General features: G+C 42.5%; 1 protein-coding gene across 1 annotated transcript in view; it reads right to left on the reverse strand.

Annotated features, from left to right (window-relative positions):
* Positions 1-18,257, reverse strand: part of LOC122320353 (piezo-type mechanosensitive ion channel component) — a gene marked incomplete at its 3' end in the record, with an annotated part of 78,887 nt that extends 60,630 nt beyond the window's left edge. The window contains exons 1-3 of the mRNA XM_043208546.1: positions 18,243-18,257; positions 17,880-18,172; positions 17,322-17,804 (exon numbers count right to left, since the gene is read on the reverse strand). Of these exons, the coding sequence (XP_043064481.1) occupies positions 17,322-17,804; positions 17,880-18,172; positions 18,243-18,257 (791 nt within the window). The remainder of the gene's footprint in view (positions 1-17,321; positions 17,805-17,879; positions 18,173-18,242) is intronic.
* Between the last annotated feature and the right edge of the window lie 1,202 nt (positions 18,258-19,459).

Raw genomic sequence — 19,459 nt, forward strand, 5'->3', positions numbered from 1 at the left:
GACGGTATCACAAAGCACAGGGATGGATAACTGCAGAATTGAAGCTTCTTAAAAATTATCTCGAAATCGCTAAATAAGTCAACCAATTGTTTTAGCGTTGATATGTTTATAAGCAACAATCGTTGACTTCCTTGTTTTTCTATTAGAATTTCATTTATGTTGAACCAATTGTCCACAATAGACTTAAACATTGTGAAATTCGAATTCCATGTTGTTGGGCATTGATTTTTTAGAGATGTTTGTAGATGATGCTGTAAATTAGCTTTCTTAAAATATTTGACAATTTTTTTTGCACATTTCTACCAATTCAGCAACTTCTTTAGATTCCTTAAACGCATTCTCCAAAACGCTTGCAAGCAAATGGCTGCTGCAGTTTAACCTAATATTATTCTGCAAAGCCTTGACGATATTTGTGCCTCGATCGGTGACGAACTTCATTTGGTCCAAATTATTTATGCCAAATTCAGCAAACAAAGTGTTCAACTTGTTTAAAACATTTGTGCTAGTTGGACGCTCGAAGTCCATTGACTTAACACCTAAGATGAGATCTACCAATTTAAAATCTTTTTGATAGTGCAAGGTGACACCAAGAAAGTTGCGATGAACGTAACTGTCCGACCACAAGTCAACTGTGGCAGTTGCTCCACCACTACTAGCAACTTCGGCTACCTCATCTTTAATAATTTTTTTTTCTCATCCGCCAACTTTTGCGTAGCTCGAGACACCGTTGTTGCATCTGGCAGCAGGTCATCAATATCAACTCCATCCTTATACCTTCCACCAATATTGACTAGAAACTTTGCCATGCTCCTTAATCCATTGGCATTGATTGCTGAAAAGGGTTGGCAATCCTGAGTCACCCATTCCACACATGCGTCAATAGCATCTTTCTTGTATTCTGGTTTCGCTGCAGTCAACAAATTTGACTCTTTAAGCAACTTGCAGCATTTGTGTCGGCTTAAATTTGATGTTTGCTTCGGTGAGTATTTCACAAGATCATGACAAGATCAACAATATAAAAAACCATCCAGAACAACGCCATCCTCCTTAACAATTTCTGTCAATATGCTCCAAATATTGTCTCTACCCTTATGCCGGGCAGCCAATTAGTATTCATTTGTGCGAATTTTTTCAATGATACCCTCCATATCAATCAAATAACAAAATGCAACTAATTATGAATTACAAAAATGAAATATGAGTCAAAGCGAAACGAAGAATTTGACTAAAAAGGAGGAAGACAAAAAAACAAGCAACAACAAGCTTCAAGAAGCTCGCATAGAAATTGTTACTATATGTACATACATGCATTCGTAATGCTCACTTCGTGTCATCTTGTCGCTAATCGTTTACTCATACACGATCAACTCGAATTGATCCGAATGATGCTTTCGGCAAACATGCTCATTTTTTTGATTGGAATTCTGCGTACGGCAAAATGAGTTGATTTTCACTCATCACTGTTTTTTATTCAGTGAGTTGAATTGAGTGAGAAATTTTGAGCCGAAGACTCAAGATGATCGGAATGATGTGTACGGCAAAATGAGTTGATTTTTACTCATCGCTGTCTTTTGTTCAGTGAGTTAGTTGATTGAAAAAGTTCGCGTATGATTAAATCAAGAAAATAGTGATTTTTGCAATTCTCTGTAGGGTATATAACACTGTGCGACAAAAAAATGTTTAAGTTGATTTTTTCTTATTTTTCACTTATACTAGTCAAAATAAGAATATAAGTTTTTGGATTTGTTAATATCAATAGCCAATCAGCTTCTACGCACACTCAAATGTCCCAAAAACGCGTGTTTTTGCATATTTCACAGCCTTATAATCACATATTGGGAAAATATTTTTTTACCGTTATAAGCGTTTTATGCAAGTTCAATATCTATTAATTAAAATGTATTAAGCAAATATACCGTTAGGCTTTTATAACAATGCTTTAAAATTTTTTTCTCCCAGCTCTATACTCTGGGCGACTACGTATGGAACTTGTTACGCGAGAATACCTCTGAAGAAGCCAAAAAAAATCTGGAAAAAAATTCACTTAAAAAAAAATAATAGTTTATTGGAAGTAAAAAAAAATAATATTTTGTGTTAATTATTTTCATAATAATAATTTCATAAAATTTATCATAAAAAAGAAATCCTATCACTTAGAAGGTGGCATAGATATTTTTGTGCATAATTCTTAACCGAAAACAATCAAAAAAGTAACTTAAACAAACATTTCGTTAAATTTTGTCGCACAATGTAAGCTTCGGCTTGCCGAAGCTAGCTTCTTTTCTTGTTGTATTTCCGATTACCCGTATTGGTTGAATCACTTCCGTAAGCGGGACACCTTTTTGCCGAAATGCCGCAACTGAGGAACGCCCCCTCCCGCCCCTTTTTTGACTTTTCAATTTTGAAATTTTTTTTGCAAAATAAATATGTTTTCAAATAAATTTAAAAATTTCACCTTTTTATCTTAAACAGTTTTCTCAAAACAATAAACGATATAAACTCAGTCTATCCAGGGTCCCCTACAGAAATATTTGTATATTTACGGAGACAGGCAGGAAAAGAAGGCGGGCTTCTATTTAGGTGTGTGTCTGGAGGGGAAAAACCCGGATCCGCGCAGGAACACGACTGGCCACCAGCCGCCGGGGAACCGGTCCGTCGTCCGGATACCGATCCCCGCTCCGGCCAGTCAACCATGGGTGCTCCGCGTGCGGCCGATGAGGTAGCCGGTGTGGGGGGGGGGTGTGTTGTCTGCCGCCCGGATGCCGGTGCCCAAACTTGGGGGAATGAGTGCGGCCGATCCTGTCAGCCGGGAATTTGTTGGCCGGCCCCGTCAGCCGGGTACCGGTGCTCCATTACGAGGGAGGAATATAGGCGGCCGATCCCGTCACCCCGGGAATCGGTTGGCCGGCCCCGTCAGCCGGGTACCGGTGCTCCACTACGAGGGAGGGATGTGAGCGGCCGATCCCGTCAGCCGCGGATTGGTTAGCTAGCCCCGTCATCCGGTTGCCGGTGCTCTGAACTACGGGGAAGGGAAGTAGTGAGCGGCCGATCCCGTCAGCCGCGGATCGGTTAGCCAGCCCCGTCATCCGGTTGCTGGTGCTCCTAACTACGAGGGAGGGAGGATATGAGCGGCCGATCCCGTCAGCCGCGGATCGGTTAGCCGGCCCCGTCATCCGGTTGCCGGTGCTCCTAACTACGAGAGGAGGGAGGATATGGGAGAGGGAAGGTGGCGGCTCCGTCACCCGGAGACCGCCTTTACTGGAGAATAACTTTGAGCCGATCGTAATTCATGTTTTATAAATTTATTACAATACTTTACCAAACTTAAGATAGTCCCTATCTGCCCTACGCACATCCTGGTCTCCCCTTAGGGGAAAGGGCCCGCGGCCGGCTCACCCGTCTACTGGTGGGACTCCATGTCCACGTGTCCTCAGGGTTTGTAATTTTACTCCACGATAATTTGCGACTTGTTTCTCCGGGAACTCAAAAGCGACTCCCCGATCGGCGAGCAGCGGATGCTGTTCGAAGCTCTCGCTGCTGCTGCCGACCGTGGCAGCGGCCCTTACGCTGCCTCCGTGCAGTTGTCGTTGTCCTGCTTTCTCTGCAGCTTCCCTGCACCCGCGTCTCACTACGCGATCGTGCTCCTCTCCTCCCGTGCGTGGCTCTCCTGGTTCGGCCGTCGGCTCTGCCGCTTGTCGGCTGCCGAGAGCGTAAAGTTTGGAGAGATGATGTCGGCAATATTGCCGGTGATGATCCCCGTGGTGTTGCTGGCGATGTTGCCGGTAATGTTGCCGATGGTGTTGCTGATGCTTGTTGCTGGCGATGATGTTGCGGGTGGGGGCGGGGATGTGGCAGGTGTTGGCGGCGATGTTGCCAGGGCGGTGTGGCGAGTGCGCCCGCCGGGCAACGTATGTACGGGTTCTCTCCCGTAGGCCTAACTAAGAAAGAATGCCCTTCATGGGCCTTAAACTAGCTAATAAGAGTTGCCCTAAATCTTAATATTCTACCTTATAAACTATACCTAACTAATATTTACATTACATACATTGGGGGGAAGGGGGCCCTTGTGAGGGTTACCTCACAATATTTAATATTTTGCCACGAAATTTTGCACAAACATTGTTAATAAAGTGTACTATCAAAAAATTAAAACATCCGTGAAATTAAATAGTGGCTACATACCTAAAAAAAATCCGAACTTTCCTTTTTTTCTTCGACAAAGAAAGTATATAACCCCTTAAATACAAATTCTATAAAGACTTTTTAATTTTATTTTTATATACAAAATTATTTTTGAAAACATCGATGTTTCATCTATTTTTTTTTTAGAAAACGTGCAAACGTCGATGTTTCTGCACCTCTAGCTCACAGTTGTATATTTATACATACATTTATGTATTTGCCTGGACATTAATTCGGTTTATATTGAAAGATTCAGCCTGGAGAAAATTGTGATACATTTGTTGGTATTTTTCGGCGGTGTTTGTGGGCATCTTTAACCCGTACGGGATCCACTTAAATAGTTTGGACAATTTATTTGACAACTAAAAATTACACATTTGTGCATTTTGGTTTAACGGCAAACACACATACAAACATATTTTGTGCATTTTGGTGGTGTGTCTGTGCACATTTAACCCTTATACAACCCAATAATTTTTTTCAGAGGAATTAACATTTTTAATTTTTCAAAATATAAAAATTTGGATATCGTTAGAAAATTGTTAAGGGAGCATTTTGAGCATTTGAACATTTTGGAAAGAGATATGTTTAACCCTTGTGTCCGACTTTTTTAGTTGGAATATTTTATTTATTTAAATTAACTTAAAATGTCTGGAAAAGAAAAGGAAGTATCGTCAAAGCCTAATGCTAAACTAATATCGGCTATGCAAAACACGACAGGGTTATGCGTGATATTCAACGAATGAGAACGTCATTTGAGGAAAAAACTATTTCATTCGATAGGTTTCAAATAGAATACCGAATGCAACTTCTCAAAACATATTGCGAAAAATTGATGGATATCCAAGGAGACATCGATGTGCTAAATCCAGTGATTTATTAAAGAGCGTATGTTGAGGAGATGTGCATAACTACAAAAGCGTTATATCGGTCCGCAATGAGAGAAGTCGAGCCTCAGAGACTTAGTCAAGCTAATATAATTGGTTATCGTCATTCGTCTCAGTTACTAAAAATGAATTTACCCAAATTTGATGGAAAACATTCCGACTACAAAAATTTTATAAGTCTTTTTGAGAGTTTAGTTCATAACGACCCATCTCTAACGAATATAGAGAAATTTAACCATTTGCTTACATGTCTAACAGATGATGCATTAGGAACTGTGAAAGCTTTTCAAATTTCGGATCTAAATATAAGGCATTGGCTAGTCTAAAAAACGTGTAGGATAATGAATGTTTGATCTTTTTTGACACGATTTCTCAGCTTTTTGACCTCCCGCAAGTATCAAAACCCTCTGCATCAGGCTTGAGGTCTCTTATAGATGAAATATCGGCCCTTTATGCATCGTTACAGTCCATGGATAGTGAAAAGGAAATAAATAACGCAATTTTTATACACCTAGCAATGTCCAAAGTAGATCACACAAAAAAATCCCGATTTGAGGAACAGATATCAACATTTAGCTGCTGAGTAGTCAACCAAAAGTAAAGGGAAGCCTAACCAATGTTCCAATAGAGGATATTCCAAATCGTCCTTCTCATGCACACAAACAGATCGCAGACCTGAATTAAAATGTCGATATTGCTCAGCGACAAACCATAGTTTAGGCAGTTGTCAACCTTTCATGGCTTTGTCAGTGATCCAACGGTTCGATTTCACGGAACACTATCGGTTGTGCATTAATTATCTGATTCAAAGTGACGCGTTTGCTCCAAGCCCCATAACACACTTCTTCACAGATACGGAGAAGAGCAGAAATCAATTTCTTCGGGATCACTTCCTCAAGTGCAAGCCCAGTCACCTTTAGTAGCATTTGATCATACCAATCAAGCCCATTCTTGCCATGTTGCAAGTAGTGACCAAGTTATTCTTGCTACGGCTGTCGTTAAGGTACGGGATAGATTTGGACAGTTTCAATTAGCACGATCTCTGTTAGACTGAGGGTCTCAAATAAACTTTATGGCACAGCGTTTGCGGTTACACAGGAAAGAATCCTATTTGAATATCACCACTGTAGGGAGAACCGACTCGGTAGTACGGCACAAAGTCCACACGTCAATTCATTCTCGCGTCAATGCTTATAGTTTCGCTACTGATTTTTGGGTGTTAATCTTCATATCATCATATCAACCAGATAACGAAGTCAATTGTGCACAGTGGAAAATTCCAGCAAATATTGAATTAGCAGGCCCTCGTTTTCACAAGCCCGCAAAAGTAGACTTACTAATTGGGGCAGAATCCTTTTTCGAACTTCTCAGCGTAGGCCAAATAAAATTGGGTTCAGAACATCCTTCAATCCAGAAAACTTTATTAGGATGGATTGTTTCGGGAAAGTACACTCAACGCGTATCGAATAATGCTCAAGTATGCAGCGTCACTGGTAGTGAAAATATAAGTTTTCTGGACTCTCTAGTAGAAGGTTTTCGGGAATTGGAACACGTCCCGGAGAGATCGAAGGCTGTTTATACAGCTGAACAAGTTGCTTGCGAGGAGCACTTTGAACAAACAGTACACAGGATTTCGTCAGGTCGTTTTGAGGTAAAGTTGACATTTAAGACAACTCCAAGTGTTTTAGACTTATCCTTCGAAACGGCAAGGCGCAGATTTCTTGCGTTGGAGCGCAAGCATGCAAATAATCGCAAGTTACATGTCATGTATCAAGAGTTTATGAAAGAGTATCTTAACCTTGGGCATATGTCACTGCTTCCAACACCTCTTCCAGGACAACACTATTACATTCCACATCAATGTGTCCTAAGACCTGATAGTAGCACCACAAAGTTACGAGTTGTTTTTGACGCTTTAAGTAAAACTTCAACCTCGATCTCACTAAATGAGACTCTAATGGTGGGTGCAACTATTCAGAGGGAGCTTTACGCTATTTTGGCAAGATTTCGATTACACAAATATGCCTTGACTGCTGATATCTCGAAGATGTATAGGCAAGTTAACATTGCCAATGAAGATAGAAATTTCTAACTTATCGTGTGGAGGGAAAATTCGACGCAAGCTCTCCAAACCTATCGCCTCAAAACTGTCACTTATGGGACAGCCTCTGCTCAGTTTTGGCTATTCGTTGCCTCTGTGAACTAGCAAAAATTTACTCTGAGTCACATCCTGTTGCATCAGAGGTTATTTCAAGCGACTTCTATTTAGACGATATGCTCACAGCAGCAAACAGTTTAAAAGAATTGGAAGTCATTCGCAGAGAAGTGACCAAGGGGTTGGAGTTATGGGGTTTCCAGCTGGCCAAATGGGCAAAAAATCGCCCAAGTTTGATCACTAACCAGAAAAATCTCTTATATTCAACACTTCCGAGTCTGTAAAAACGCTTGGGATGAGATGGAACCCTCAGAGCGATGCATTTCATTATAGTTTGGAGGATTCGTTTCAGTCCCTACCACCAACCAAACGCAACATTTTATCCGTCACACCCCGTTTGTTTGATCCCTTGGGATTGTTGTGCAAACACACAAGAGCTAAAATCTTGCATCAGGAACTGTGGCGACAAAAATTAGATTGGCACGAATCGGTTCCCATGAATTTACAAACCTACCAGTTGGAATGAATTCAAACAGAATTTACTAAAAATTTACCAGATATCCATTCCTCGATATTGTTGGGGTGTAGGCGGCGGGTCTTCCTTCCTTCTTATTGGAAATTTCGGGTGGAATAAAAACGCGGGCAAAGTTTTCGTTAAACGTTATAAAAAAAAACTTCACTCTTTATTTTCACGACTTCACTGGTACACTTGGAAATTAGAACTAACTTAAGCTACGGGGTGGAAACTTTTTGAGCCGCTCCGAGAGCGGATTGGAGACCCTTAACAGTGCCAGAGAGCGAGATGCAAGTGATCTGGAAGAACTGCTCTCACGACTGTTAAGACTCCAGGGGCGGTTCAAAAAGGACTGGAAAGCGCCGCTCTGGCGCGAACATTCTCCCCGAGGACGAGCGAAGCAACGGATTAGGCGTATCTGCATGCTCCAGACACGACCCATCCAAATACCGTGCTCTGTGCGACGGGCAGCCCATCTCGTATATTTAGGAACCCGGGCCGGATGACGTCGGGGTATACGTCCGAGCCCAACACCAGCGAGACTGTTGCTGGGCGATGGAATTGCTCATCGGCAAGACGGACGTCGTTGAACTGGGCTCGCATATCTTCAGTCAGCGCGCGGATCGGGGTACGGATGCGTAGCTTCGGGCTGATCTTCAGGAGCACCTCGATCTGGAAATCGCCCGTTCTTGACCGGATCGTCGTCGAGCAGACTTCTTCACTTCCCACTGTCATCGTGGGTAGCTTGAAGGCAGTTGCCAGGGAGCTGTCGATGGTGCCGACGGGAGTGCACGGGTCGATCAACGCGGCCGTCTCGAAGGTGGTGGTCCCAGATTCCAGCAACACGATGGCCGTCGGGAGAATGTAGAGGCTCTGATGCTGCGCTAGAGCCGCTACTGATGGGGTTGCCGCTGGAGCTGGTCATCGTACCAGTGCTTGCCTTGCCGATGGTGACGGAGACCGGGAGACTGATCTCGACAGGCGAGCGGTCGATGCACGATGTTGCTCGGAATGCGATTGGCGGCGTTAAGGGAAAGGCGATTAGCGGCGTTGAGGGGAAGGCGATTGGCGGCGTCGCGGGGAAGGCGGCTGACGCCGTGGCTGGATGGGCGGTCGTCGAGAACTCCTGGGCATCTCGTGCAGGTGGAGCAGCGTGTGGTGATCCTTCCCGCATTTTTTGCATGCGTCGCCACTGCGACATTGCCCTCCGGAGTGCTGATGCGCCAGGCAATTCGCACAATATTTGTTAATGAGAACGGCGCGGAGCCGCTTCTCCGTGCTGAGCCTGAGGAAACGGCTGCACTTCCGTAGCGGATGGATTCCCCGACAGACTCGGCAGCGGTAGGATCGAGTACCTCGTGAACGTCTGTCGTCCAAAGTTTGGCCGCTGCGAGGACGTGGAGCCATGGTATTGATGCTTTAATAAAAAAAATATAAGCGAACTTAGTATCAATTGTGGACGGATTTTTAAGCATAAGGACAGAAGGCACTATTTTGGAAAAGCGGAGGTTGCCTTGGCCTCCATAGAAGAAGTGCTAGAAGGAGGACAGAATGCATTATTTGGAAAGGCGGAGGTTGCCTTGTCCTCCATAGGAAGAAGTACTAGTTTGTGGATGGGACGTATTATAGTCCCTCGAGCAGTACGGATCTCTACTACGCGAACTCTACTATCGGCTCCTGGAAGAAGAGATCCAACTCTGCCGAGCCGCCATTCGTTTGATGCCATGTTGTCTTCTTTGACGACCACCATGTCATCGACTTGGATATCTCTGGAAGGAGTCTGCCACTTATTGCGCTTGTGAAGTTCCTTTAAGTACTCCTCCTTCCATCGCGCACTGAACTGCTGATGCAGGGCCTTTAAGTGCTGCCAGCGATTTATAATCGACTGAGCATCGCCCTTAATTTCAGGCTCAGCTGTTGAAAGCAAAGGTCCCCCAATCAGAAAGTGGCCTGGCGTCAATGCCAATAGCTCAGATGGATTTTCGGACATGGGAGACAGCGGCCTGAAATTAAGGCAGGCTTCAACTTTGGCGAGAAGCGTGGCGAACTCTTCAAACGTGTACTTCCGACTTGACGTCGACTTGTAAAAGAGTGCCTTGAAGCTCTTTACTCCAGCCTCCCACAATCCTCCCATATGTGGAGCCCCTGGTGGAATGAACCGCCACACAAGTCCCTGATGGCTATAGGTTCCAGCTACAGACTCCTTGATCGTCTGCATGAAATCTCTAGAAAGTAGAGTCGCTGCCCCCACAAAGGTTTTGCCATTATCCGAATGGACTCGCTGAGGACAACCTCTTCTTGCTACGAATCGGTCAGGTCGGACGTAGGCTCTAAATGGATAGCCTTCGTAGAAAAAAACAGACAAACACGCAAACATATTCCTTGGTAATAAGGTATGCTCTGCCAGTATAGTTTTTGATTTCAAACGGGCCTGCATAATCCATGCCCGTATATGTGAATGGCCTGGAAAAGGAAACTCGATCGGTAGGGAGATCGCCCATCAATTGCGTCTGGACTCTCTTCCTGTAAATAGTACACACCTTACAGGAATTCAGCACAGCTTTTACCAGATTTTTGATTTTAGGAATCCAATACTTCGATCGGATGAGGCGTACCACTAGTTGGTTGCCGCCATGCAGGGAAATCTGGTGTGAAAAAAGGACGAGAAGACGAGCTAACCGACAGTTGTATGGCAGTATAATAGGATGCCGCTCGTCGTACTGGAGTGCCGTTGATGCCGTAATGCGCCCACATGCCCTTAACAGGCCTTGTTGGTCTTGAAATGGAAACAGGTTGGCTATCGGGCTGGAAACTGGAATCGGACGCTTATCGTTTAGGACTTTGAGCTCTTGGGTATATTCTCCCCGCTGAGCATTTCGAATAAGGACTCTTTCAGCTTCTTGGACCTCTTCCTTGGTGGGTCGCTCAGCAGCGTCCCTCGGCGTCTTGCGGCAGCGTTGAGTGAACCGTATTACGTACGCAAGAACCCGCAGAGCCTTGTCCAACGCGGAGAAACGTTCCAAAAAATCTTCGGATGGGGCCTTGGCGAAATTGACCTTCACAGCACTCTGCTCTATGTCTGTGACTGGAGGTCCTAGCTCCCGTGTTGGCCACATGTCCTTCGGCTGTTGCAACCAGTCCGGTCCTTCCCACCAGAGTTGGCTATGAACCAGCTCCCTCAGCGAAACGCCTCGACTGGCCAGGCCCGCGGAATTGTGCTCGGATCGCACATGCGCCCAATGCTCAGCGCTCGTCACCTGAGTAATTTTTGTCACCCGGTTGGCGACAAACGTGGTCCAGTGGCAAGCCGGCTTGCTCAACCATGCGAGGACGATGGTGGAATCGGTCCAGCAGAAAATGTCGGAATTGGAAATTGGCATATTCGGAAGGATAGCTGCAATCATCTCTGACAACAGCAATGCCCCACACAGCTCGAGCCGTGGAAGGGACACCGTTTTAACAGGGGCGACTCGGGCTTTGGCGGTAAGCAGACGTGTCATAATGTTGTGGCCTACTTCTACCCGCAAGTATATAGCGGCCCCATAGGCCTTCTGAGACGCATCACAAAACCCGTGGCGAATAATATTGCTTGCTGTAGGGAAGTCCTTTTCTACGTCGTCTGCCAATTGTTGGAGTACGCGGAGTGCCAGAAATGGTGCACAGTTAGCACCAAAGGTGACTGTTTTTAACTCGAAATCGCTTACTTCTCCTTCTTTATTCCGGAATAAGATTCTCTGGAACGGCGTATGTTTGGGGTCGACCCAGATTTGACGGTACATCTTGGTGATATCTGCGCTGAACACGTACTGGAAATAACGCCACTTCAATATCTGAATGGTTAAATCAGATTGTAGGACTGGACCAGCATGAAGAATGTCGTTCAAGCTTGTCCCATTGGATGAAGGACTAGAAGCATTGAATACCACGCGAAGTTTGGTGGTAGTGCTCTCGGGTTTGATCACCGCGTGGTGTGGCAGGTAATAGTTTGGAGAATCGTACGACGGGGGAATTTCTCTCATATGACCCAGATCCAAATACTCTTGAATGACTGAGTCATACTGCTCTTTTAATGGAAAGTCTCTCTTCAAACGGTTTTCGTTTCTAAGAAACTGAGCTAGGGCACTGGATCGCGAGTGCCCCAATTGGGACACGAGATTTTCAGGCTCGCGAAATGGTAAAGATACTACGTATCTCCCGCTTGCGTCTCTAGTGGTCGTTTGGAGAAAATTGTTTTCGCAATAGGAATCGGATTCCTTTACCCTTTTAGTGGGTATGTTCTCCACCTCCCAAAACTTAGTGAGAAGTTATTCTAAGACTCTGTCACTCGTTTCGGTTATCTGGGTCGTGAAAGCGGATACCCGATTTTGGCTAAATGTACTTGAAACTGGGCCGGTAAGCACCCAGCCAAAAATAGTTTCTTGACCTAGGAGAGAGCCACAAATGTTTGTGCGCATGCCGCTCAGCAGAACGGATGGTAACATGTCGGCTCCGATCAGAACATCTATCTGGGAGCTCTCAAGAAATGTAGAATCTGCCAGGGGGATAGCAGGTAAATCACTCAGCGCATCTCGTGGGATTGGATAGGACGGTAGCGTTCCGGCCAATTCAGGCAGAACGTAAGCTGCGGTTTCTAGCTGAAGGCCTGGCTTATTAGGAGCTCGAATCGAAAAATGGCAGAGCCTGGTCGCCTGAGCGGAAATGATCTTATTTAAGCCCGAAACTTGGGCTTGGATGAGGCGGAATGGCAGCTTAATTAAATTGAACAGGCGTTCCGTAATAAACGTAGCCTCAGAACCCGAGTCTATTAGAGCGCGAGCCCTGTAGTTCGTGCCCAAGATGCAAATGTCAATGATGGCCGTACCTAGTAAAACCGCTCTGGCACCGGTTGCGAAATAATTCTGCACACCGGGCAGATTTTCTGAAGCGTTGGCGGCCCTCTGTACAGTTGGATTTTGTGGGCTTACAGAAGAACTATTTCCGGCAGTTGACCCACTGGAATTGGGGTTGCCTTTATGGAGCAACGTATGATGCCGAACTCGACATGTGAAACAGCTGTGAGTGCTCGTACATTCACGTAGCTGATGGGCTCTCGCGAAACAATTTAGGCACAGCTGTTTCTTCTTGATGTAGTTGGTCCGCGCATCGACAGACATCTGGAGAAAACGCTGGCATAAGCGGACTGGATGATTCTCCTTTGAGCACAGATCGCAATTCTTCGGTTTGGAAACCACTTTAGCTTCGAAGGAGTTGAGCCTCCTGGAGACGGGTTGACTCTTAGTGGTAGAGTGATTGCTGTGACTTGGTTTCATGTCCTCAATCGCCTCTAGCGTTCGGTATCGGTCACCAAGAAACGTGTTCATCTCATCCCAAGTCGGAATGTCGGACTTCGATAAAAGGGACTGCTCCCATAAGGAGAGGGTCAGTTTTGGTAATCTACTGGCGCACAGGAATACCAGGAGACAGTCCCAATTCTCTGTGGAAACTTTGGAATGAGCCAGAGCGACCAAACACCCTTGGATTGTGCTCTGAAGATCTTTCAGAGCCTGGCCTGATTCGGAACTGACGGGCGCCAAGTTAAACAGGAGTTTGAGTTGGCTGTTTACTAGCAGTCTTTTATTTTCGAAACGGTCTCGAAGCGCTGCCCATGCTGAGTCGAAACCCTCATTTGTGAGAGGGGACTTGGCTACGATTGCCTTAGCCTCGCCGCTAGTTTTAGCATTGAGATGGAAAAGCTTTTCGACCGGTGTCAACCTAGGATTGTTGGCATAAACTGCTGTGAAAAGATCCCTAAATGTTGGCCATTTTAGGTAATCTCCTTCGAATACTTCAGTATCGCATGGTGGTAACCGGCACCCAGACGAAATATAAGCGGACTGATTACTGGTGCTCGCTGTCGACTGCTGCGGAGTGGCTTGGTCCATCAGCTCGCTGAGACGAACTGATAGCTCCTCGTACACCGAATAGCAATATTCATATTTACGATGCAGAGTCGCCAGAATCTCCTCCGCTCCTTCAGTCGTAATGCTGGAAATCGTGTCTAGACACGCTTCGAATTATTTTTCGGCCTTTTCCCAGAGTGAGCGGACTTGTTCCTTACGGACTTTGCAGGTGTGGACGGACGGAGCTGACGGCCCTGGAGTTTCTATGGTCGCTCTGAAATTGCTCATGCGGTCGGACACCGTTATGAACCGCGCGAGGGCTGCAATTGCAATGTCGTTGCTCATTTTTGCCTGAGAACGAGTTGCCAGCGACTTTACGGACTTGGTCTGGATCTGTGACCTAACCTTAGGCGTGAGCGACAATCGTTTCTGATTGCTCGTAGGAACAGACAACTTCTTTTCGCCCTCTTGGGTGTCTAATGAAGTTTCGCTCTTTGCCTTGGTTATTGATGTCGGAACTACTGCGCTTGAGGTGCGCGCGCGAGGAGAAGCGGATAGCGATCGCGTTTTATTTGCAGACGGAACCGATAACTTTGTTTTGTCTTCTGGCATTCCCGAAATCAGATTAACTAGGCAACCCTGGCTGGCTTTGTGGTAATTTGACACTCCGGAAAAGTCTGTACTGGAATGTGGTTCCGCTGTTGCGGATCACCGGGGTGTATTTGAAAGGAAACGGAAGGATGGAATCGATAACTTCCGATCAATACAGGTGCGGCTCCAAATATCGAAAATTCTAATAGCGGAATGTCAACAAGGTCAATGTATGCGACGCGACAAAAAACGTATGGAATTAATTTGATTTTGATTCAAGAAAACAAACAAAAAAATTAATAAAGCGCAGTGGCCGCTTCGATTCCTCGTGATAGACAATTGCAAGCGGTCCGCTTGTGTTCGTTCTTAGCGTTGCAGCTCCGGTCTATTTTTGGAATATGTGGAAACGGAACAGTTGTACCTATTAAAAGTTTTTTTTTTTTTTTGAAACCACTGCTTTGATGTGCGAGCAAAATATCAAAAAATTCGACAAAAAATGTTTTGCAAAATATTTGCAGTTGGTTGCTTATAGTGTTGATGTGGAATCAGGAAATTTTTCCCATATGTATAATATAATAAATTGTGTTCGGTGGACTCAGGATATTTTTCCAATATGTATAATATAATAAATTGTGTTCGGTGGAATCGGGTTATTTTGCAATATATATAATATATAATAAAGGTAAAATTGCGCTTTAGCGGCTTTTGCTAAAAATGGTCTAGGAATTTTTTTTTTTTTTTTAATGGATACCTTGGGGCCTAAACATTAATAAAAAAGTGGCGGAAAGCTTGATTTCTAAGTATTTATTTGTAAAAATAGCAAAAAAAGCAACTGGCCATAGCTTTTCTGGGTATTCACTCAGTACTATAAAATCACTCTGAGTCATTTCGCAACCTTTACAGCGTTCAGTAGTAAAATTGGCAGTGCCTGACATGGTAAAATTGTTAAATTTCTTTTGTTTTTAAATTTTCACACAATTGCAGCACTCTTCATCCACAACACATTCTCAACGGTAAAGTTTTTCGCTAGAAAAACATGGCAATGTTCTAAAACGGGTTGCCTCGCGGCAGTAATAATTGCAATTTTAACACATAAATAATTAAAATTTAAGCTTTCCGCCACTTTTTTATTAATGTTTAGGCCCTAAGGTATCCATTAAAAAAAAAAAAAAAATTCCTAGACCATTTTTAGCAAAAGCCGCTAAAGCGCAATTTTACCATAATAAATTGTTTTTTATTATATTTTATATTTTATTTATAAATTATAAATGATATTGGCTATGTTGTAAATGTCGCTTTTGAAATCTTTGTTGGGTGTACCGCCTTACGTTACGGGCATATGTGTAAATGTTGCGTTCCAAATGGGTATACCGCCTTACGTTACGGGCATATGTACGTACGTACATTAATAAGCATGCATTTGGGTTATATGATTGTATGTATGGATATGTGTGTTTGGATTGATATGTGTGTCACTATAATTATTTGGGCTTTGACATACATATGTGCGTGTACATATGTATATATATTTGGATGTCAAAAGCACTTGGAATGAAACACAGTGGGCAACGAAAATATGCTTGCCCCAGCTCACGCACAACACTCTTTATTTATATTATTGCTCTTTGATTTTAATGCTGGACGCATGCAATGCACATATGCAGAGCTTTCGTTCCTTGCTTGCTGCTTATGTAAATGCACTTGGAATACACACACTGGAAAAGATCTTTGCTCACACAAAATAATTTTAATTTCGGATTTATTTTTATTTCTCTTTGCACTTTTTGCTGTAATTTTGGAAATTGTATATAATGTGGACTGTATTGTAAATGTCGCTCTCGAAATGTTAGCTGGATATACCGCGAATAGAAGTGTGTAAATGTTTCTTCTTATGTACATATGTTGAGACCGTCAAGCATATGTACGTACATTAAAAAGCATACATCTGGATTTTATGTGTTTATGTATGTATGTAAATTGGGAAATATAAGGAGAGCAAAGCCGGAAAATGGCAATACGAAAAAAAGAAGCCGGAATATGGCGATCGTATAAAGGTGGAAATAGCAATACGAAAAAAAGAAGCCGGAATATGGCGATCGTATAAAGGTGGAAATAGCAATACGAAAAAGAAGCCGGAATATGGCGATCGTATGCACAAATGGAATTAGCCGATCAGACAGATATAAGAAAATTGGGATCCTGGGAAATATCTGACTGGTCGGCCACGGAAATATGGAAAATTCGTACTTATCTTGAACTTTAAAAAACTCCGCCGGTGTGGTCGCTGGTAGTTGTTGAAAATCCGGCTCGAAGGACCAAAATGTTGGGGTGTAGGCGGCGGGTCTTCCTTCCTTCTTATTGGAAATTTCGGGTGGAATAAAAACGCGGGCAAAGTTTTCGTTAAACGTTATAAAAAAAACTTCACTCTTTATTTTCACGACTTCACTGGTACACTTGGAAATTAGAACTAACTTAAGCTACGGGGTGGAAACTTTTGAGCCGCTCCGAGAGCGGATTGGAGACCCTTAACAGTGCCAGAGAGCGAGATGCAAGTGATCTGGAAGAACTGCTCTCACGACTGTTAAGACTCCAGGGGCGGTTCAAAAAGGACTGGAAAGCGCCGCTCTGGCGCGAACAGATATATTTGTTTGTTTTCCTATGATCCTATCTAACCTTCTTTACATCTCGCTCCCTAACATTGATTAATGGATTGTATATTTTTCGAGACTTTTAATTAATTATCGAGTACTACAAGCAATCAGCCTAGTGCAAATTTTGTTGTCTATATACTGAACCGACTTTACTGAGCCGAAAAGCAAGCGAGTTTTCTGAAAGTAGGAATGCACATCCATCAGATTGGTTTTTAAAATATAATATGTTCTTCGTTATATTCTACATACGTTGTAAACTTCTGACTGAAATTATAATACCCTCTGGAAGGGTGCAATAAAAAATTGTTTCCTCTTTGTCAATAACTTACCTTAAATGATCAAGAATATCTTCTGGTCTCTCTGTACTTTGTCTTCGTCTAAAATGGTTAGCTGAAATAAAATGAATCTTAAAAATTGTTTAATTTAACTGAAATTTAAAACTTGCGACTATTTTCCAGTAACAGTAGTTCAGAGTTTGTCCGTTGAATTGTCCAAATGCCTTGCTTTTTCAGCATGTATCGATGCCAAAAAAGTACAACAAGTAAAAGTAGATCGTAAACAGCATTACCATGCTTCATGATAAGTTCCATACTTAAAGTGTTTAATTTATTAAATAATTGTTGCTCAACTACTATTCTTTGGTGCAAAATGGATTTCAAAAATATCATCGCCAAAGTATATGTAATTAAAGTAACCCAAAAAGTTTTTGTTGGTCTTGGCAATGTTAAAGCACCCCAACAAAGTACCAAAAACGGCATTGGTAATGAAATCATAGACGAATTGGCTGCTTGATTCAGAAATACAGTCAAGTAGCATATTACCTCAGTATTAGCAATTAGTGCATACCACATAGCAATTAACATTTGGACGAAGTCATTGTGATCAAGACTAGTGAAGTCCTCACTTTGTGGCATAAAATTCGTTCCTGAATCTCTTTTAGGCTTACTGGGTTTATTAAAATAAAATCGGAATTAAAAATTATAAATTTTTTATAAGTTACAAGGATAACATTTTACTCACCTATTTAAAGATTTGTTTAAAAACGTAAACATTGCTGCTATGTTTGACAATCCTAGACGATTCATAACACTTATTTCCTGCAAGGTCTTTTTTTCAGCTGAAAGCACTTTGTGGACAAACCGATAGTTTCTTGATAGGCGATTTAATCTAAATGTGAGCAAAACAATTAGCTCTGCTGTAAGCTTAATTACTGGATGAGAGTTAAAGTCTTTGTTATTAGAGTCCTTGCTTTCATCATACAAATATGCTTTACTTCCACTATGTTGTCGCAAATTATTCGTTTTAGATCGAAACTATAAAAGTATAGAAAAACATAGTTATTGATTAGAAATGTAAAAACTACGAAACTCAAAATAATCCCACTATCTGTCCGTTCATATAACCTTCGAGATATCGAGAATTTAAAAAGCTAGCATATTAGGACATTATAATATTTACGTTATTTTCAAAGCTCTAGTATCAGTTAAAACCTTTCTTCACTGTAAGAGATTCATCACATACTTACAATGTCAGCTACATATGAGGATAGTGCAACTATTGTTAAACATATAAAGTAAAAAAAAATTTCCAATATTTATTGCATTTTTATAGCAGGTAAATATTTTAGTCGTCCGATCTAAATATTTTTAATTTCACATATTTAAAACTGTAAAAAAATTGTTAAATTGCTAAGAGCAACTATTTATACACTATTAGTTATTGTTTTTCAATTTTTGTGATTGTTCTTTAAAGCACCGTTCTCAACTCTCAGTAAGGTTTGTGAAAAATTTATTGCTTTATTTTGATTTTAAACAGAATTTCACAATTGATCTGTCCTTGCTATGGTTAGTTTTTGTCAAACATCTCCAGATAATAAAATTGTAATTTCTACCATTAAAAAGTTATTACCACGAATCTATTTCACATTAGTCCCAAACAAAAATGTAGATTCTTAGACCGTTTTGATAACAAGCACCATGCTGCTTCTTCATTTATCAAATCCGAATCCTGAGAAGGGAACATCAAATGCTATATTTTTCTTCTGAAAACCTTTTGCTAATAACAAATTCAATACAATTGCCAAGACATAGACATTTTTTCAGCGTTTTGCGATGAAGACTTTTTAATATTATATATATATTATTTTTTGTTCTTCCGTTAGGAAATATTCATCCTTTCTTAATTTTTTTTGAAGTGAAAACTTTTTTAGCGGCGCTGAGCAGGGTAAAAACATTTAAACTCGCGTCAGGGTCCCGTTATGCTGATCGAAAAAGCGTAAGATCGTGGGAAAGGGAGAGGAACTAATATCTCCCACTCTTTCTACCGTGCCTGAGTCATGGTACAATTATAGTCTCGTCGGCTGCAAAATCGCTCGGGTTTTTTCCCCCTATGGTTCAGTGCGCTCGGGATTTCGAAGTGAGAGGTTGTCCGCGGACGATTTTTTCTCAAAACGTTAACCCTTGTGTGCTTGTGAAAAATACTTGTTGCAATTATTGCAGCAAGCACATACAAGGCGTAACATGTAATATTGCAGAAAAATATTTTGAAATGTGAACAATATGGGAGCAAGTCCTGAAGGGCAGATTTGTGGAAAAACCGAA

This window comes from Drosophila ficusphila, unplaced genomic scaffold, assembly GCF_018152265.1.
Source record: "Drosophila ficusphila isolate 14025-0441.05 unplaced genomic scaffold, ASM1815226v1 contig_470, whole genome shotgun sequence".
Classification (NCBI taxonomy): domain Eukaryota; kingdom Metazoa; phylum Arthropoda; class Insecta; order Diptera; family Drosophilidae; genus Drosophila; species Drosophila ficusphila.